Source organism: Antechinus flavipes, chromosome 2 (genome assembly GCF_016432865.1).
Source record: "Antechinus flavipes isolate AdamAnt ecotype Samford, QLD, Australia chromosome 2, AdamAnt_v2, whole genome shotgun sequence".
Taxonomy (NCBI): Eukaryota; Metazoa; Chordata; class Mammalia; order Dasyuromorphia; family Dasyuridae; genus Antechinus; species Antechinus flavipes.
In genome coordinates, this window is record NC_067399.1 from 171,796,998 (window position 1) to 171,817,410 (window position 20,413).

Consider the following 20,413-nt stretch of genomic DNA (forward strand, 5'->3'; position numbering starts at 1 on the left):
TAAACTAGTGAAAGCTCTTGTTGATAAGTTGTTGATTGTGTGCATCTCTTTGTGACCCGGTGCCCCAAAACAGTCCATTCTTGGCAAAGAAACTAGTATAGTTTGCAATTTCCTTCTCTACCTCATTTTACAAATGAAGAAACTGAGGTAAACAGGGTTAACCATCTGTGCTAGTTTAGTGCTTTCATAGTTTGATATTGAGAAACTTCATGGCTACTTTTGGCAGTGATAAAAGACTTGAATACTTTAAGGTTTATGAGGGAATCTTCTCAATAGCTAATAAGCCGGAAAAGCTAATGACTCAGTGGGCTTTAATACTTCTTATTTTCCTTCTACTCACCAAGGGGCATTAAACAATATTGGAATTTCCTGTGAGGGATGAAGAAGGGCTGGTCCTCCATTTACACCCTGGCAGGATATCCATGGTTTCCACATGGCAGATAGAACAGGAGGGATCATTTTAGATGAGCTTAATGCTGTACCTCTAGCTTCTTTTCTATTCTGTGGTTCTTTGTCTGATTGTAGATTATTGAAATATTAACATTAAGATGGATATAAGCAAGCTTGCAAGTGATCAGATAATTTGGAGAGGCTTGTCAGAAAACATCTCCTCCTCTCAAAAGATACAGTAGAGTCAAAGTTAAAGATAAAATATGTCTTCCACAATCATGGTAACAGTTATAGATTTTCCATTTTAAAAACAAATTTCTGATAGTATAACAGTAGTTATTACTTCTGCTTGTTTAGCTTATTTAACTTTTAATCAATGTTCTTTTATGAGCGCCTTTTGTGTTAAGTATTTTTAATGTGCAAGAAATAAATACCTGTGTCCTATATGATCTACCCTGTATAACTTGGTTCATTTCAGGCATAAGACAAAGTGAAAACTTCTGTAATTTTGCCCCAGAGTTTTGGGACAGAAGAATAAAAGTAGTTTGGTTTTGTCTCTAGGCAGTAAGATTCCCCTGCAATTTAACCTGGCACACATATTTGTGGTTTAGTCTCTTTAGTAAAAATGAAGAGAGTTTACTGTCCCAGTCTCTTAGACCTAGCAGAGGTTCTAATTGTTATCTAGTCATCAACCAGAATCAGTCACTTTGTTTCACGTGTTGTTTCATGGCGCCCATTTTAGCCATTCTAGATTCAGGGATATGATCTGAACATGACTTCCTTTTGATTAACCAAAGGTAATGGAGGCTATCATTCAACCTTTTGAAATGGCATCCTTCCTCTCTCTCATGATTGACCAATGCATCTTTACTTGCTATTGGTTCTGTCCTTTTTCATTTAAAAAGAGTTCTCCCTAGGAATAACACTGGTTGTTTCAGACTTGCCTAGGAAAATGCTCTTGTTTGTGAAGGATGGCTTCAGAGACCATGTCATGAACCTTTTGACCAATGGCAATATCACAAAGCCTAACAGCCTATATGCATCATCTAGAATGATGGTTTCAAAGAAGAATGGAAAAATTCATAAATATATAGATTACTGGACTATGTGGATCACAATGCATATAATACCAAGAATTCAAAATGCCTGGACTGAGAGAAAACCAGCATTTGTCCATATTGGACTTGTATTTTGGCTGATACTAAATTCCTATGAGAGAGGAAATCAAGAAAGCTAGATCTTCCCAGCTGGATTTTTGCCAGTGATTGCACACATCTAAAAGCATCATTGTGGAGTACTGGCTCCATTTCAAAAACTAATGTAGAAAGTAGTTGGAGACATGAACTACTTGTAAAAATTGCTGAACTTTGAGAACATTGCTATCTTTGGAAAGAATCTGAAGGAATGTGAGGAAAGTCTGATTAAAATAAAGGATAAGTTAAACAGGATTTCCCCCCTTTTTCATAATTTTTAATACATAAAATAAAATGTGCAGGATTACTATTAACTGTAGAAAATTTATTAGAATTTCAGTGTCTTACTAGAAGGATATTCTTAGAATTGTTACTGTCTTGTTCTACAGTCCTCAGCTTTTATTAAGTAATTTAGAAAATATTATCTTTTTAATGCTGCTTTAGATAACAAGGTACTCTCTCTTTTATTTGTCCCATGTGATATATAAAATTAAGCCTTGGAGGGAGGATTTTGGACCTATACCCAGAGCATGGAATCCTCCATTCTGCACTGTACATTACAGGTGTGGAGGTCATAATTGAGACTATTTTTCTCAACAGCTGTTTTCCTCTTCACTTTGTGAACAATGAAGTTTGCTACACTGCATTATGAAAAAACCCCACAAAAAACAAAAGCTTAGTAAAAAATAAGGATTCATTATTTTCCCATGTAAATTCATGAACCTGCTGAAATCCATTCATGGAGCTCCAAATCCAGATTAAGAATTCCAAAGATGCCCATAAACTTTCAATTGACAAATGCCACTTTTGCAGAGCCTCTGTTAAATATGTTGATGAAATAGCATCAAAAGAGGTATGAATACCATTCCAGAGAAAGTATAAGTGTTACTGACTTGTCTGTGTCAAAATGATCTTTGAGATATAAGAGATTTTCTAGAATTTAGGGATTATTGCAATTTTTTTCAAGGACTATTATGCTATTTTCAAATTACTAAATGACCACTCAGGTGCGGCACAGAAAGAGATTGACAAGATATGCAAAACTGTCTTAAAACCCTCAAAGGTTTTTGGAGACATATGAATGGACAGATGTTTGGTCAAAAACATACATATACCAGTATTGATCTATGCAGATCTAATGAAACCTTTTTGTTTTGAACAGAGGTATCAGCTTCCAGGTCTTGTGCTGAAAGAGTGATGGTCATCAGACCAGTTGCATTTGCCTTCAAAGAACTCAATGACAGAAGAAGTCATTGTCCCCATTTGTAATCTGGAGTGTTTGACTTTGAAGTGAACTATTGCTGAAGATTTCAAAGATTTTGTTATGTGTAGGAAATTTGCAATAGTAGGCTGATTGCAATCCATCAACATATTCTGACTAGTGCCAGTTTAGATGCTGTTTACTGGAGATATTTATCATTGCTAGCCAATTGCAATTCAATAAATACCATTAAACAGGAGGAAAAAATGACAAATGCTGATGCCCCATTGTGAAAGCCATAAACCACCAAAACTGGAGTTAGATTTAAGAAAAGAGGGAGTAAAAGTCATTTGGGACACTCAAAGAGCTGGATAACAATCAAGTAGTAGAGCAAATCAAAGTATAAACTTTCACCAGATAACTTGTCAATAGAATAGATCAACCAATTTTTTTTACTCATAAATTGAAAAGCAAGAGCTAAAACAAGATTGAAAAAGCAAATACAAGCCAAGAAGACAGTGATTCCTGAAGACTCAGTTCTCAGTCCCTTGAAGCAGCATCATACTTAGCCTGTCATTATTATCAACATTACATTTTCACATTTTTCAAAATTATTTCAATAATAATTATGAAATTAAACACTTAAGATATAAAATCATTCCAGTAAATAGAATTATATATATATATATATACATATATATACATATATATATATATATACATATATATAAATAAATAATGCATATTACATATATATATAAAACAGAACAATAACTATATATATATAAATACACACACACTATGGTATAAAGATGAAAGAAGGTAATGGATTAATATTTTAAATTATTAATTTAATCTCCCAAGGCTATTTCTCCCAACATAGACACTGCACTAAAGTTGTGAGTCATTCCCCATCATCAAGTTGTAAAAATTCCTGAGACTAGATTGTGCGGATTTATATTTTAGGGAGTTGCCACTATTTTCCTCCCAGTTTTGAGAGTGTGGTTCTTATCTCAGCTGAAATCTAGCTATAGTCCCTGGGGCAGAGATACATTGAGTTCTTCTTCCACACTCTGTAGAGTCTAGGGGTTGCAATCCATTCCTGTTGTTTTCCCCTGAAACTTGTTGGGAAGGCGATGTCTGGTCTGTGGACTCTCTTGCCTTTCTCAATTTACTTCATGATTACCTACACCCCAAGCATACTGACACCCAAGCATTGCCCTTGGCATGCCATTGCCTTGAGGATACCCTGCTGTAAAGACAATGATAACAATTGGACTAGAAATTGAGTATTATAACAGATTGCCAGTGAACACACAGATGGTATCAGGAAGCAGATGGAGCACTGAATTCATAGTGTTTCATGGCTCTGAAAGCTTTATTGGATAACTTTGGACATATGGGTCAAGAAAGAACCTTAGGGTTAATAAGAAACAGACTCTGATGATCCAAGATGGATGTAGATGTAATTAAGAAATGTCAGAAGTTCTCAAAAAAGTAAAATAAAAAAGTACATCTAATGAAAGAAATATTATCATACCCTAAGCAAAATCTCTCTAAAATAGTAAGAAAGACCATAAGCTATGGCTTATCACTAGTAACTGACCATTTCATAAGGGATCCAACCAAAAACCTGAAAGTTCCCATGGGTGATAAAATGTTGAAAGATGAATACTCTGAGTATATGGACTTTCTATAAAGCTCTATTCAGATCAAGATAAAGATTTGAAAGCACAAAATTCTAGGAGATATTAACATTGGCTGGCATCAAGACATCTAGAATTATATGTAACCACTCTCAAGTATATAACCATAACAGTATATTTCAATTGAATGCATCTGGTTCTGAAATCAGAACAAAAAATTCAATGTAAATAGCATGTGGCTTTCCTATTATATGCATACAGGTCTACCAGGATTGATGCCAGTGTCAGTGATATTTGAGCATGGATTATCCCTATTTCTTTTTAATTTAATTTTTAATTTTTATTGAATTTGGAGACTGCATGGATAGGAAGAAAGATTTCCTACTACATGAAGTCCATTCTTTACCTAAGAAAAAAGATTAAACAAGCTTACTTTCTAGCTACATCTTCCCTTCCAAAGAGTGAAGAAATAAACAAATGTCAAATTCATTGTCAAGATTTTCAAAGATATGATTCAGTTTTACTTGAGAAATCTTGATATTCAGGAGACTCACAAGTATTAAGAGATCAATTGAAAGTTTTTTCATATTTAATTGTAGATAGACCATGAAGCCTACCTTTTTAGAAAATTGCCATTGGGACTGGCTTATACCCTGAAAAGACAATTCAGGAAAACCACTTATTGTCAATAGGTGGTAAGTTAGTAAGATTTCCTGATGCATAGGTAGAGACTGCTAAGTACTTTTCTCAGAATAGTCAAAATAAAAGAAATTACCTGCCAAATAGTGCAAAGACAGATGGACCTTCAGAAACTTAGTTTTGTGATTCCACATACTATATATCCCAATTAACAGTTGAAATTAATGGATGAGGGAAAAGGAAAAGTCAAAGATGATTTCAAGGTTGTTATCTGTGTAACTGGATAAAAGGTGGTAATCTTACCTGAGTTAGCAATTTTAGAAAGAAGGGGAATAAAATATTATTTTTGTTGTTCACTTGCCTCATAAAATACTTTGAAAAGTATTTTCCTACAGTTAAAACACATGTCCATAGTAATTATTCTTACTTCCCCTTGCTGAATAATGATTCTTTTGCCTCAGATTATTACTGTTGTCATATGGCTGACCAGGCAGCTAGTAATTACTCACAAGGCAGATTTATGAATTGGCAGAAGTCATAAATCTTTTTTTCTGTCTACAATGATGTCCAAAGAACTAGATTAAGTCTCATGATATCATAGAATTGCAAGACATCAAGTAATAAGGATAGATGTTAACATCTAGTATAATCATATATGTAAATATAAATCCTTTCCTCGCTTTGCCTCTTCTCTCTCCTCCTTCTCCTCCTTTTCTCTTCCTCCTCCTCCTTCTCTTCTTCTTCTGCTACTACTTCTACTTTTTTTTCTACTTCTTTTTATTTTTTCCCCTTTCTCTGTCTCTCTTTGTCTCTCTGTGTGTGTCTCTGTCTCTTCTTATCTCTTTCTTCCTCTGCCTATGTTTCTTAATAGAAACAATCTAATTATAACAATTTGATTTTCAAATGGAGAATGGACAATAGTTCTTAGTTATGATATAAAGTCTATTCCTGTTCCCATGTGGAGTAGACTTTGTTGAAATCCAAGGTCTCTTAGGTTTTGTGACTCTGATTTAGAGCAAGAAATGATTAAGGTAAAATAAAAGGAAGAATAAAAAACTATCAAAACGGAATTTATCCATATAATTCTGTTCTAACTATTTTGATAGAGCTTTTTTTAGCCAGTGATCTGGAAATTGATGAGATGTCACTGATGAAATTAAAATAATTTACTCTATGTAACTCAGATAGCATAGTAATTAGTAATTAATTCCTAACAATGATTTGTTAGGAAAATATAAACTCTTTGTGGGGTAGTGAGAGAGAGAGTAGGGTATTTTATACTGGATAAAGGAATAGTTTAGCAAACTATGGGAGAAGTATACCACTGTACCCCCTTAATGATGCAAATTAACAAATTATAAATCTTTTAATGAATTAGATTAACAAAATCAAACTTGTCGATCATAGGGTTTGAGCATAGATAAAAATTTTGTTTGCCACCTGAAAAACTGAGAATCAGGACCCAATACTATGTTGATCTTTTGCTGAAGTTTCAAATGTAGACTTTAAGACCTAGAAAGTAATACAGGCAACATGGATTTCCAACTTTTCTCTTAAAAATTAGGAGATTAAAGTTCAATTTGACTTTCCCAAAGTTACATAAACCAAAGAATTTCAGAACTGGCACTAAAAGCAAAATCCAGGGTTGTCTATTACACTCTCATCCATGAGACTATCCCTAAAAAAAAAAAAAAAACTAGTCCTTTCCATCAATTAAACTATTCATCATACCTTAAAAGAGATTTCTGTTGTCATAGTGAAACCATGGGTAATTACAGGCTCCTCTTCGGCTGTTCTTCCCTTCCAGCAGTCCAGCTCCACACAGCGACAGCCAGACAAGAGGACTTGGCGATACATCTCTACTGAGGAGTTGCCAGCTAGCTGGCCAGCTGTGGAAGAACAAGACTATGAAACCAGGGCAGTCAACAAAAGGAAAACAAAAAGATAGTATATGCAAGGGTCTTTTAGCACTATGTGAAAAGGCACTTATCAAAACTTTCCTGAAAGACTATTCCAAGTGAATGATTCCAACAATGTTATTATGCCTCTCCTCTTCATGAATTCCCAAACTTTGTCAAGGGATACTAGCATCCTTCAAGTCACTTAGGTGTTATCTTCTCAATTATCTTCAATAATTTTATTGACATATTTTTATATAACCTTTACTTTTCAAGATATTATTCTTTATTTTCCTATCCATATGAGCCATCTCTTATATTAGTCAAACTTTTAAAATAATAATACCTTACCTTACATTGATATCATGTTTTATAGGATCTTATATCATTAGATCTATACTTAATCAGTACCCCTCACCTTGACTCATTTTCATTCTGGGACTTAAAAGTTACATTCTTAGATCTATCTCCAAAATATTATAAGAGGGAAGAGAGAACTTGAATAACTATAGAAAATGACAAATTGGAAAACACTGAGTTGGATCCATGAAAAAAAAAAAAAAACTTTTGCCATATATAGCTACTTGCTAAATTACCTTTCCTTCCCTTCAACCCCACTGGAAAACCAACCAAACCAAAACCAAAACAATAACTAAACTACTATGATAAACATAAATAGTCAAAAAACAAATTCTTATGTTGTTCATGTTCAAAAATGTGTTATACTTTGCATATTAGCCTGTCACATCTTTGGCAGGAGGTAGGTAGCATTTTATCACTGATCTTTTGGAATTATTGTTAGACTTTGGTTTGATCAGATGGAGTTCTTCAATCTTTCACAATTATGCATTTTAAAGATATTTGTTATGGTACAAATTGATTTTCTAGTTCTACTCACTTCAACTTGGATCACTTTATATAAATCTTTCCAAGTTTCCCTGAAAACATCCCTTTCATAATTTCTTACAATATTATCATGTATTATTATTCACTTAATATAATTTCTTCAACTATTCTCTATTTGATAGGCACGTCCTTAATTTCAAATTTTTGACACTATAAAAAGAACTACCAAAAGTATTTTTGTACATACCCTCCCCTGCCTAGTCCCCTATTCATTTGGTAATCAAATAGAACTTTATAATGTATAAGTCTGATTATGTCACTTCCATATTTAATAAATTCATTGGATCCCTATGGGCTCTAGGATCAGATATAAAAGGCTCCTTTTTTTTTTTTTTTTTTTTTTGATTTTTAAAAACTTTTATCACCTGGTCCATTCTTATCTTTCCAATATTCTTATATCTTACTTATCTCTATGTACTTTGTGATCTAGTGACATTGGCTTCCCTACTTATACATGATGCTCCATTTCCCAATTCTGAGCATTTTCATTAGTTGTCCCCTATGCCTGAATTTCTTTTCCTTTTTGTCTCTACCTCTTCATTGTCCTAACTTTCTTTTAGTCTCAATTAGAATTCAATCTTTTCCATGAAGTTTTTTCAGGTTACCTTTAATGCTAGTGCTTTTTCCTGAGAATATTTGCAATTTATCCTGCATGTCTTATTTTTACAGAATTGTTTATATCTTGTCTCCCAATTAAACTGAGGTTCTTGAGAGAAAGAATTATTTTTCCAATTTTTTGTATTCTCAACACTTAGCACATAGTAGGTGTTTGATAAATGCTTTTTGATTGACTATATTAGTATTACCCCATATTTCCTTGATCTCTTTGGGATATAAGTCTGGTATAGGTATTAGCCAGTCAAGGGGTATGTACAATTTAGTAACTTTTGGGTAACAGTTCTAAATTGTTTTTCAGATTGCCTGGATCACCTTATAGTTCTTCTAACAATGCATCAGTGTGCTTTAAGCCATATTTCTAAACTAAAAGAAATGTGATTTTAAGATTTTTTTAAATTTTGAGTGCATATTTATCACTTTGCTCTGCTGTTACAAGAAACACTATTATTTGTTCCTAAAAAAATATGTTTTTACATAATGATAATGATTTTAAAAGTATCTTATAATTAAGAGATTTTTTTTTACTGAGATTCTATTATTAATATAGCCTCTGCTACAGTTCAATACAGATAGTGTTAAGAGGCTATTTGTATATTTATGTGTGTATTAAGTAAGGCCAATTGCACTGTCATTGGACAGTAAAGTTCTAAATGAAAAATGTGAAATGTAAAAAATCATTATTCAAAAAAACACCTTTTGTTATCTACCAATAAATGTAGGATTACAGGGAACCCCCTCCCCTCCTCACACACACATATATACATACACACAGACACACAATGGGAATGGGGAGTAGAGATACAGTATATTGTAATTTTTTAGCCTGAATATAAAGGGTTTATCTTGAGATAGTCAAAAAATGTACAAATTAGCCCATCCCCTTCTTAGACTAATCCATGAAACACACTGCCTTTTTAGACAAGACTGCTCAAGATCCTGTTACAAAATTTAGAGAAAATATAGGATAATTTATCGTGGAATAATACCAAAAGAATTATTTATTAGTAACTAATTGAATCAAAGAACTTGAGCCAGAAAGAGTCTCTGGGATAATCTAATTTCATTAACATTTTTTATAGATAAAGAAGGAGGTTCATTTCATTGTAAAAATAAGGACAATGAAGAAGAAAGAAGGAAGGAGAAGAAGGAAGAAGAGGAAGAGGAGAAGAAAGACAATGAAGAGAAGAAGGAAAAGGAGAAGACAGGCTCTCACATTGTTATTTAAGAGAAAAAAATATTTCTGCCTATTTTCTTTGAATACCCAAAGAAGGTTAATTCTAGAGATATGCAGGATATGTACCCTAGATAGATTCACATTTTAACTCGAACTCTCCTTTTTAGTGATTTTAAAATTTTTCTAATTATATCAGTGAAGATGTTCTAAAAGTTTTCTGTACTAAACAATTTTAAAAAATGAAGAACTGCAAACTATGTAGGATTTGTTATCTGAATTTTGACCTTACACTATGCCTCCTTTTGTCTGATTCCAATTCATTCTCAATTCAAGCGCTAGATCATAAATCTGACCCATACCATGCCCCTATTTGATAAACTCCAGTGATTTCCTATTACTATTGTTCAGTCATTTTTAGTCATGATCCTATTTGGAGTTTTCTTAGCAAAGATATTAGAATGATTTGCCAATTTCCTTCCTTATCACCACTAGAATTAAATGTAAATTCCACTGGAATATAAGTTTTTCACAACTAACTTTCTGGTCTTCTTACCTTTAAAGGTTTCTTAAATATTATTGCCCCATACATACTATTAGCCTATCCATCATTCTTTATAAATTAGCTTCATCTATACCTTTGTACTAGCTATTCTTCTTTGTGCAAATATCATCTTTACAAGAAGTCTTTCCTTATGTCCCATAGCTTGTCTCCAGCTGTTAGTGCCTTCCCTTCTAAGATTTTTTTTTCATCTATAGTATATGTACCATATTTTCTTTTCTTTCTTTCTTTCTTTCTTTCTTTCTTTCTTTCTTTCTTTCTTTCTTTCTTTCTTTCTTTCTTTCTTTCTTTCTTTCTTTCTTTCTTTCTTTCTTTCTTCTCTCTTTCTTTTTTCTTTCTTTCTTCTCTCTCTTTCTCTCTCTCTTTCTTTCTTTTTTATATTTGTTGTCTTCATTAGAATGTAAGCTCCTTAAGGGCAAGGACTATTTCAAACTCCTATCCTTGTTTTCTCATTATTTTGCCCAGTTTCTAACCTGGTTATTAAGCACTTAATACATGTTTACTGATTTACTGTCTTATGTGCTTAGATTTACAATCATGGATTGGGAACTAGAAAGGACCTTTGAGGCTATCAAATCCAAGTTCTTAGCAGCTGTGTTTTATTTTTATTATATTTGTTTGTGTATGATTTTTTTATTTCCCCATATAGACTATGATACCCTTGAGAAAAAATGTAATATATTTTTCAACTTAAAAAAATATCCTCAGAATCCCTTACCAATGTTTTATTTTTATGGTGGGATTGGGGAGGGAGATTCACAGAACTAGCTGCAATTTAAAAATAATATCCATCTTTAAGATATGTGGTATTATAAATTTGTAAAAACTGGAAATATTAGTCACTCAGTTTTATCACTGTACATGTCTGATCAGTTGACTGGAAGTTATAGTTGGAGTGATTTAATAATATTTCTGTCTTTTAGCCTGTGGTTATTTCTCCTAAGAAGTGGATTTTGTTGTTCAATCTTGTCTGATTCTTTGTGATCCCATTTGGGGTTTTCTAGGCAAAGCTATTGGAGTAGTTTGCTATTTCCTTCTCTAGCCAATTTTATAGATGAGGAAACTGAGGCAGACAGGGTTACGTGACTTTGTCAGGATCATACAGATATTCAAGGCTTAATTTGATCTCAGGAAAATGACTCGAAGCCCAACATTAGATCCACTATATCATCTAACTGTCCCAAAGAAGTATATAAATTCTAATCATGTGATTATGCATTTATATCTGGAAAGCACCTTAGAGCTCATCTAGTTCAAGTGCCTAATTTTAGGTCCAGTAAATAGAGTATTAAATGTAGAGTCAGAAAGAACTGAGATCAAGTCAAGCTTCAAACACTTAATGGCCATATGATGCTAGGTAAGTCACTTTAGAAGAGTATGTTTTTTTTCTTTCTGCCTCTTTCTTCATTAGCAACATGAAGCTGATAACAGCACCTGTCTTCAAGGGTTGGTATCAGGATCAAATGAGATATCTCTAAATTTCTTTGCAATCCTTGAAGTCCTATATAAATACCAATTATCACTTTTATTTTACAAATGAGGAAACATTTATAGCCTATGTGAATTTAGTAATGCTACTTCATTTTTCTCAGTAACATTATGAAAGTCATATAGGCTATAAATAATAGAAGAATGATTTGAACCTGTGTCCTCTAAGTATTTTTTAATTGTATCTTGTTGAAGTTCCATAGTTTATTGTAGTTGATTGAAATACATTTTTTTTTAAAAAAAATGCTTTATTCTACACCTATAACACGTTGCTATTTATGGTTAGTAATATTCAATTTTAAAACCTCTCATGAAAATCATCATTCAGTTAAAAGCTTTTCTAATATATCCTACAAAGCAATTTCAGAAAATCTCCACTCTACATTTTTACACAATAGATATTGTGAGAATAAAAACTGGATATTAAATAGCAAACTATTATTTTTCTCCATAGTATTTAATTCTACATAAAGTAAAAAAATAAAGAAAATATCCTTCTCTGAAGCCCTTAATTTTCCATATGAAAAGTTTTTTCCAATTTGTCAATGGACACTGAAAATAAACAATACCAATGAAAGCTGTCAAAATGACTTTGCAAAACACAATGCCTATCATGGAAAAACCTCCAGGGCAAAGAGCATAGGGTAGAACCACTTTATTCCACCCTTTTAACATGATCTTTACATACAAGTCACAAACTATGGCTTTCAGCATAACAAAAAGTATGTCATTTTAGACTGCTATAATGTCATAATGCAGTTACAGAGGAGCTAAGGTAGTTTTGAGTAATCACTTTTATTTTCCAGAAAAGCATGACCTCATTAAAACATACTCTTCCAAATGTAGAACATTTTGATGATGAAGTCATCTGGATATTCCTTGTAGAATTGAATCTATGGTCCCTTAAAAAATCAACAGGCAATCTATTTATCATACCAAGAAATGATGAATAGTAGTACAAACCTTGTTATATGCAGATAAAATCTTACAAGAGTAAATATGGTTATAATTTTGAATATTGTTTACTCTGAAAACAGATTATGTTAGTTAAGTAGGGAGCTGAAAAAATTATGCAAACCCTTTTAAATCAAAATTCCTGTTTCTATGCCAATTATAGTGTTAAACTGTACTAAAGCATGTTTTTCTGGTATCAAGTCATAATTTCAATTCTTGACTTCACACTTCAAATGGAGACTTGGTATTTTCCTCCTAATTAATTACTGGCTCTGATTTTTTTTTTTTTACAGACTTGTGGTAATCTTAACACCAGTTTTGGACCCTTTGTAAATCCATTGAAGGTGTAATGAACATTTGCGAGTAGAATGTGATCTTTTAGGTAAATGATTATACTCAATTGGATCTCAGAAGTAGCCCATAGGCTATGTTATCATAAAAGAACTGGTACAAATAGTTGTTGGAAGCAACTTTTAAAGATGTAACAATAAGTGCTGGTTGTACAAAGTTAGTAGGAGGTAGATAACATCTAAAGATTAGTTATATATTTGGAACCTAGGAATCCCACGTTTGGTCTGGTATATGAGGATGGTATAGCATAGATGACAAAAATAACTAAGAAATGCTTTCTGTTTCTGTCTCGTCTCTTTGTTTCTGTCTTTCTGTCTCTCTCTGTCTCTGTCTCTCTCTTTTTTCCCCATTCTTTCTCCCCCACTCCGTGTGTGTGTGTGTGTGTGTGTGTGTGTGTGTGTGTGTACGGATATATATGCATTTTGATATTTCTGCCCTCTGGAGCTACACTAATAACCTGTAACATGGAAAACAGGTCATTCCTTAAGCCCAATGACTTCAGACAATCAGAAAAAAAATCAAACAGGGCCTAGGTACTGTAAACTTCACAAAACTAAATAATATTTCTTAGAAAAGGAAGTTTCATATCAGAGAGCACAGGATGGCATATATTTTTAATTGAATGAATATTTACTTTCCAGTAGATTTTATTTCATTGATAGTAATTTTCAGTTACAAAGAGTTAAAATATAGACCCTTTTGTGCTGAAATTCTTAGAATATATATTTTTTAAATTTGAGATACTTTATCACTACTACCTTTTATTTCCCTCATTCTTTCTCCAAAGCTCTCTTTTTTCTTTATTTTTATTTGGTTATAGAAAGCATAGAGTACAGCTGCTAGGGCTAGGGGCCAGCCCTGAGTTGGTGTTAATGATGCTCTATGAATCACTCAGAACTTGGTGCTTAGGAAGCTAGCAAGCTGCCACCATCACTCGTAAGCAAATTCCAAACATAAGAATAAACTGTGTAACTGAAGTGACGTCTCTCATTAACCTATAATATTGCCTCCTGGCTACAATATGCAATGTTTCCCCTGTGTTGCATTTATCCTTAATGACTGATATATCTGTTTGAGTCCTGCCACATAGGACCTGAGGCATTTCTGATTGGCAGAGACTAGAATAAAAGACTACAGCCAGGAACAAAACCTTTAAAGTCAATGTCTTTTGACAATTTGTCTAAGTCAGAGAAATTAGCCAGACCTAAAAAATATTCTATCTAGCGACATAAAAGATTGGCTCTAGTGACCCAACTGACCTGCTTGTTTTCCTCCCTGGCCAATATATCTTCCACCCCTAAAGGAGGACCATAGCTAATCTTATCATCAGTATTTACTTACTCATTTTCTTGTAGTCTTCCTAGCTGAAAAGGTTTCCTACATTACAAAAGAAACGGTTAAATGTTCACCAATAAGAACTGCATGAGTGAAGATGAAGATCAGAGCAATAGATAGGAATGATTTCTTTGCTATCACTGAAAGAACAGCTCCCGTGTGGTCACAGAGAGTATATCAATATTGGAATCACAGCTGAAAGGAACTGTTCAGACCCAAAAGTACTAGGTGACCTAATAGGGCTACTCTAATCATTTTGACCTTTTTACTTATTTTTTTTTAAATGCAATTTAATATGGCAAAAAATCAGGGATTTGATCCCTATGTGGGAAGTTAATAATTAAAATGTGCTAGAATAAAATTTCACAGTATTTTACAGTTTACAAATTGCTTTCACATATACACTATATCATCTAAATCTTGCACCAACACAGGGCAGCTGGGCAAAAATAGCCCTATTTTATAGTCAAAAGAAAAGACTTGTCCCATGTCACATGTAGATAGAATTTAATATAAGGTTTCAGAAATCTCCTGAAAGTATCAGGCTTCCAGTGGTATTTTCAAGGATTAGATCTGCTCTCCATATCTCACTTTCTTTCACATTCAAATTTAGAGGCTTTTACCGGACTCATCCCCTTATGATTCTAGTATACTATAATGTCTTTCACCCTGGGATCATTCTATCCAGATTTTCTGCAGAAAAAAATACAGGTTTCCAACTTTTTCTCTACATAAATCTCCTTAGAAGAGGCCCAAGTCCTTCCTTTGATTTTTTTGAAAAATTTTTTTCACTTCAAAAGAGGAACACTTTACAACTTCAGTAGGTTTGTAGTATCAATGATGTGGATATTTGCCATGAGGCGGATAACCCATTTCCATTTCTACTTTCTGTATTATTCATTCATTTCAAGAAAGATAGTAAAGCAGATCTACTGAAAGTTATGGGGGCTGTGTAAGGAAGAAGTTGGTTGAAAACTCATCTCCAATACTTTACAAGCTGTGGGACTATTGGTGAATCCCTCAATTTCTCAGAGTCTCATCTTTTAAATAAAGTTAATTTTATAATACCTACCTCACGGTATTGGTATAAGGCTCAAATGAGATAATATATGTTAAGCACTTTGAAAACTTTACGATGTCCTATAAATGTTAGCAATACAATCTTATACAACTCTTTCATAGTTTATTCTGAACTTCCGAACATATCTTCTGAGCATATATTTCCTATGCATCATCATCATCACATTTATATGTCAATTTAACATCTGCAAATCACTTTCCAAGAATTATCCCATTTTGTCCTCATAACTCTGAAAAGTAAGTGCTATTACTATCTTCATTTTACAACATGAGGAAGCCAAGGAAGGCAGAGGTTGAGTTGTCCAAGATTTCACAGCTAGTATTAGAGGCCAGATTTGAACTCAGATTTTTGTGACTTCAAGTCCAGCCCTTTATCTACTGAACCAACCAGGTAAATCCCTTCTCAACTTCCTCACCCAGCCTAATGGAGGCTGAGATATTAGGGTTCAAATCCAGAAGTTTCTCTACCTTAGATGATTAAAATTTCTTTATTCTTTCAGAATCTTCCATGAACATTTTATGTTTCAGTTTAGAATTAAACCAAGTTTTCTATAGAAGTGGTTTCATGTTCACTTCTTCTCACTGTTTTATGTAGTAGTACTGCTCACCTTCTTCCCTCAATTGCCTTAGTGTTGTTGTAAATGAATCCTACCTGCTACATCTCTCTGTTTAGCAGAAAAAAAGTTTTTTCCTCACTATGCAGTGTCTGAACACTTTGGGATACTTTGTTTTAATGTCAACTTTACTTTGGTTTCCTACTTTGCAGGAAACCAAGATAAGTAAAACCAATTTCAAAGCCTTTTCCCATTTCCAATTTTTCATTTCTGATTATTTGAATAGATTACATGGAAGCACTTGTTTTTGTTTATAGTGCCTTCTCATCTTTATTCTAAATTACTGTTTATTTTGACTTTTGTTTTACCTAGTTCTGTCATCCGAGTCTGCAAAACAGACTTTTAGCTCTTTATTATTGTTTTTTCCTTCACATTTAAGTCACCAGCTATCAAAGTATACACTGACTTGATTTGGAGAAGTTTGCCAAATTGTTCATTGAATTTCCTTACTTTTTAAACCTATGCAACAGATATTGGTATCTAGGCTGAAATGAACTTTATGAAGTTTTGGTTTTTTGTTTTGACTTACACTCATTCATCACATACAAAGAAGAGCAAGATAACTAAGTGTGCCATGAAATTATGTGTCTTTGGATGAATGATGAACTCTTCCAGATCCTTTGCTTGGTTTTTCATGGAGGCAATCTGTGAGTCATCCTTCCATTTAGTTACTACTTTCTTTTTTCCTTTGATCTAATTTAGTGTGAGAATATTGATCTTAATATAGTTCAGTTCTTTCAATGATATGCCCACTCATTGTTCAGTTGGCAAGGATCATATTTTTAAGATATGAGTCACTGATTATAGATAGTCTAATAGCTTGGCAAATCTCCATAAATTCTAAGAGAAAGATGCAGGGATAAAGAAATGTTTAGAAGTTCAAAATAAGAATTAAAAAAGGAAAGTTACAAACTTTTAAGAAATCTTAAAAGTATATGGGAATCTACATCATCTAATTTTCCATTAAAAAATATAAATGTAAATGGAGAAGGCTTGGATTGTTTTGTGTTCCTCCTGTGATTCATTCCCATCCTTATTATCAGCTAATTCTCATTCTGTTTGGATTAGATGATAGAGTTTAGGTTCCCAAGCTTCTAACTTGTAGCAAATGTAGATTTTTATGGACCTGGATTTGATTCCTAACTACTACCTACTATTTAGGTACACATAAACAAATAATTTAACCTCCTTAAAATTTATTTTTCAAGATTTTTTTCCTGTTTATATTGGCTTTATATTGGCTTTACAAGAAGCCAATGCCTAGAGAATTTAAACTCCTTCCTTCTCAATCTCAACCAGGACAATCTCAATCTGAGGCACTGCTGTTCTGATTCATGATGACTTAAAATATGCCCCACATTTAGAATTGCTCCAACCATGTTTTTACCCTGACCATCTTCTCTCCAAATGATTTCCATTCCATTCATTTTCCTATAACTTTTCAAACCAAAATATATCTTTCTAGCCATCTCTCCCCTATATAAATGTTAGAATTTATTATTATTTTTTAAATTGAGACTGTACCAATAATTCTAGATTTCTTAGCTATTCCTTTTACTTCATCAAACTGGTATCACGCTAAACTGTTTTGATTTAAGACTCCTAGCTTAGTCTTACTCCTCTCTTTATAACACTTGGTTTCATTAAATTTCTACCAGTTTTCCTTGATGAAACAACTTACCTTCCTCTCTTCCAAAACAACATATATCTACACTGTTTCCTTAGACCAACCTCTCCTTTAATTAGCTACTTTCAGGCTGGTCACCTTCAGTCCATAGACAAACACTCTTGGGGAACGTTTTAAAGGGGACTTAGACAGAGGATTTGTAAAGGGAGATATGCATTGCAGTATTTGATTTCTGTGGTTTCTTCTAAATAGTCATTTTCTTTGACTCAGCTTTGTCACTATTAAACCATATACTCCAAAGAGAGCCAAGAAAGTAGCAAGTAACCATCAGACTGATATTACTGATATTGTCTATCTATTAGGGAATTGTTAAAAAAATTACAGTGATGGAATATTATTATTGTGCCATAAGAAATGACAAAATAGACAACTTCAGAAGAAACTGGGAATACCATCATAAATGCAGAGTGAAGTGAATAGAATCAACAGAGCAATTTGTACCATGACAACATTATAGAGAAAAATAACTTTAAAATACTTTAATATTCTAATCTTTGCAGTTACAGTCCATGAGTCCATTTTCTGTCAGCTAATGAACTTAAAATACAGAAAGAGACATAGATTTTTGGACATGGCAAATATGGGGATTTATTTTGCTGGATTATCATTGTTGTTTAGCCATTTCAGTCATATACAACTCTTTATAACTCCATTTGGGGTTTTCTTAGCAAAGATGCTGGAATGATTTGATATTTCCTTCTCTAGTTCATTTTCACAGATGAGGAACTGAAGCAAACAGGATTAAATGAATTGTCCAGGGTCATACAGAGCTAGCTACTAAATGTCTGAAGCCAGATTTGAATACAAGATGATGAATCTTCCTGGCTTCAGGTTCAGCATTTTATATCCTGTGCTACCTAACTGCTCTAGTGATGTTTTATGTACATTTTAAATGAATATTATTTTTCATTTTTTAAATTATTAAACTTGGAAAAAAGAGAATAATAAATGCCTGTAGAATAAATGAATAACTAGCATTTACATAATATTTTAAAGTTTATAAAATGCTTTATAACAGTTAACACCTTTAATTCGTACAACAAATCTATGAGAAAAGTATTACTGTTACCCCTGTTTTGAAGATTAGGAAACTAAAGAATCAGAGGTAAAGCAATTTCCTCAGGGTTATACAGTCTATAAGCATTTGAGATCAAATTCAAATTGAAGTCTTCCTGATTTTAAGTATTGCAATAGATGGTGAAATGGATAGACAGCTGAGCCTGAAGTCATTGTAACCTGACTTCAGATCTGGTCTCAAACACTGTGATCTTAGGCAAATCATTTAATAATTGTCTGTCTTGATTGGTGAATAATAATAGCACCTATCTTCCACGGTTAAGATGATGAACAAATGAGTTCATATATGTAAAACACTTAGCATAATGCCTACCACATAGTTGGAGCATAATAAATGAGCATTTTATTTCTTCCTGTAGTCACTATGTCACTGAGATATGTATGTATACATAACTAGATACATAAATAAATTTTTAAAAAAAGAATTAAATTGCATTTTTATCCAAAATCAAATGCACTAGTACAAATTGGGGGAGATATGGTTAAATAAGAGTTCATATGGCAAAGAACTTGGGGCAGCAGAAGGTTAATGGACTATAATATATATTAATACTATGAGAAGCAAGTCAAAAATTAATAGGATCTTAGGCAAAAATATCAGAAAAGTATCATCTAGGATGAAAGATATGAGTGCTCAATTGTAATTCAATCTGGTAAGAACATCTAAGTGTCTTATGTTCTGAATGTCACATTTAGAAAAATATTGACCAACTGGATTAATCCAGAGAAGGGTACCTAGGATTTGGAATCCAGGGAACTTGGAATCATGTAATGGGAACTGAGGATGTTTATCCTGGATAGGCAAGGAAAGATTAAGGGCAGATATGCTAAGTGTCTCCAAGTATTTGAAGTATTGTGCCATGAATCAAGGACAAAGTTTGTTTTTTAACTACAAAGGGTGAAATTAGACACAATGAGTAAAAATCACAAATAAACAGCATTCAATTTAACAAAAAAAAGGAGGAAAAATCCTTAATTTTAAATTAGAATTGTACACATAGAATATCTCTGGGGATAATCAATCTCCTGTAACTAGTAAAAGATGTTATTGTAATAAGGATTCTCACTAAGGTATGGGGTGAATTAGGTGACCCCTATGATCCTTTCCAATTCTAAGATTCTGTGATAACAGAATCAAGATAACATTGTTATTATTGCTGGAATAATTCTTGGAACAAGTCTGATGCCAAGAACAAAGGACAACCTACAAGAAGAAAGTTGAGCAATTTATCTGATGAATCCAATCAGATAAATGAGTTCATCATATAATTAGGTAATTGAGACCTTGTACTATTTTTTCGGGGGGAGGGAATGGGCATCCTGATTATCCAGAGACTTTTAACTTTACTTTGCTTGTTTTGATGAAATTATTGTTTTACATATGATTTAGAGATGGTATTGGCAGTGGGAAAAAGATAGGGAAACTTGCTTCAGGGTTGAGAAAACATAGATTGGGATTTTTGCTATTATTCTTACTAAGGGGATTTTAAATTTATTCACAAATGGTGGACTAAATATAAACAATCACAATTTTAAATGAATAATAAATTCTTGATGTATTGTCAATCAATTCATAATGTGCATATGGTCCTTTCAATGATTT

The 20,413-nt window shown here is 32.9% G+C and overlaps 1 protein-coding gene across 2 annotated transcripts in view; it reads right to left on the minus strand.

Annotated features, from left to right (window-relative positions):
• The window catches only part of PLCB1 (phospholipase C beta 1), an 844,697-nt gene that overhangs the window by 192,379 nt on the left and 631,905 nt on the right, over positions 1-20,413 (minus strand). For both annotated transcript variants that reach the window (XM_051975942.1, XM_051975943.1), the window contains exon 11: positions 6,801-6,958. In XM_051975942.1, the coding sequence (XP_051831902.1) occupies positions 6,801-6,958 (158 nt within the window). The remainder of the gene's footprint in view (positions 1-6,800; positions 6,959-20,413) is intronic.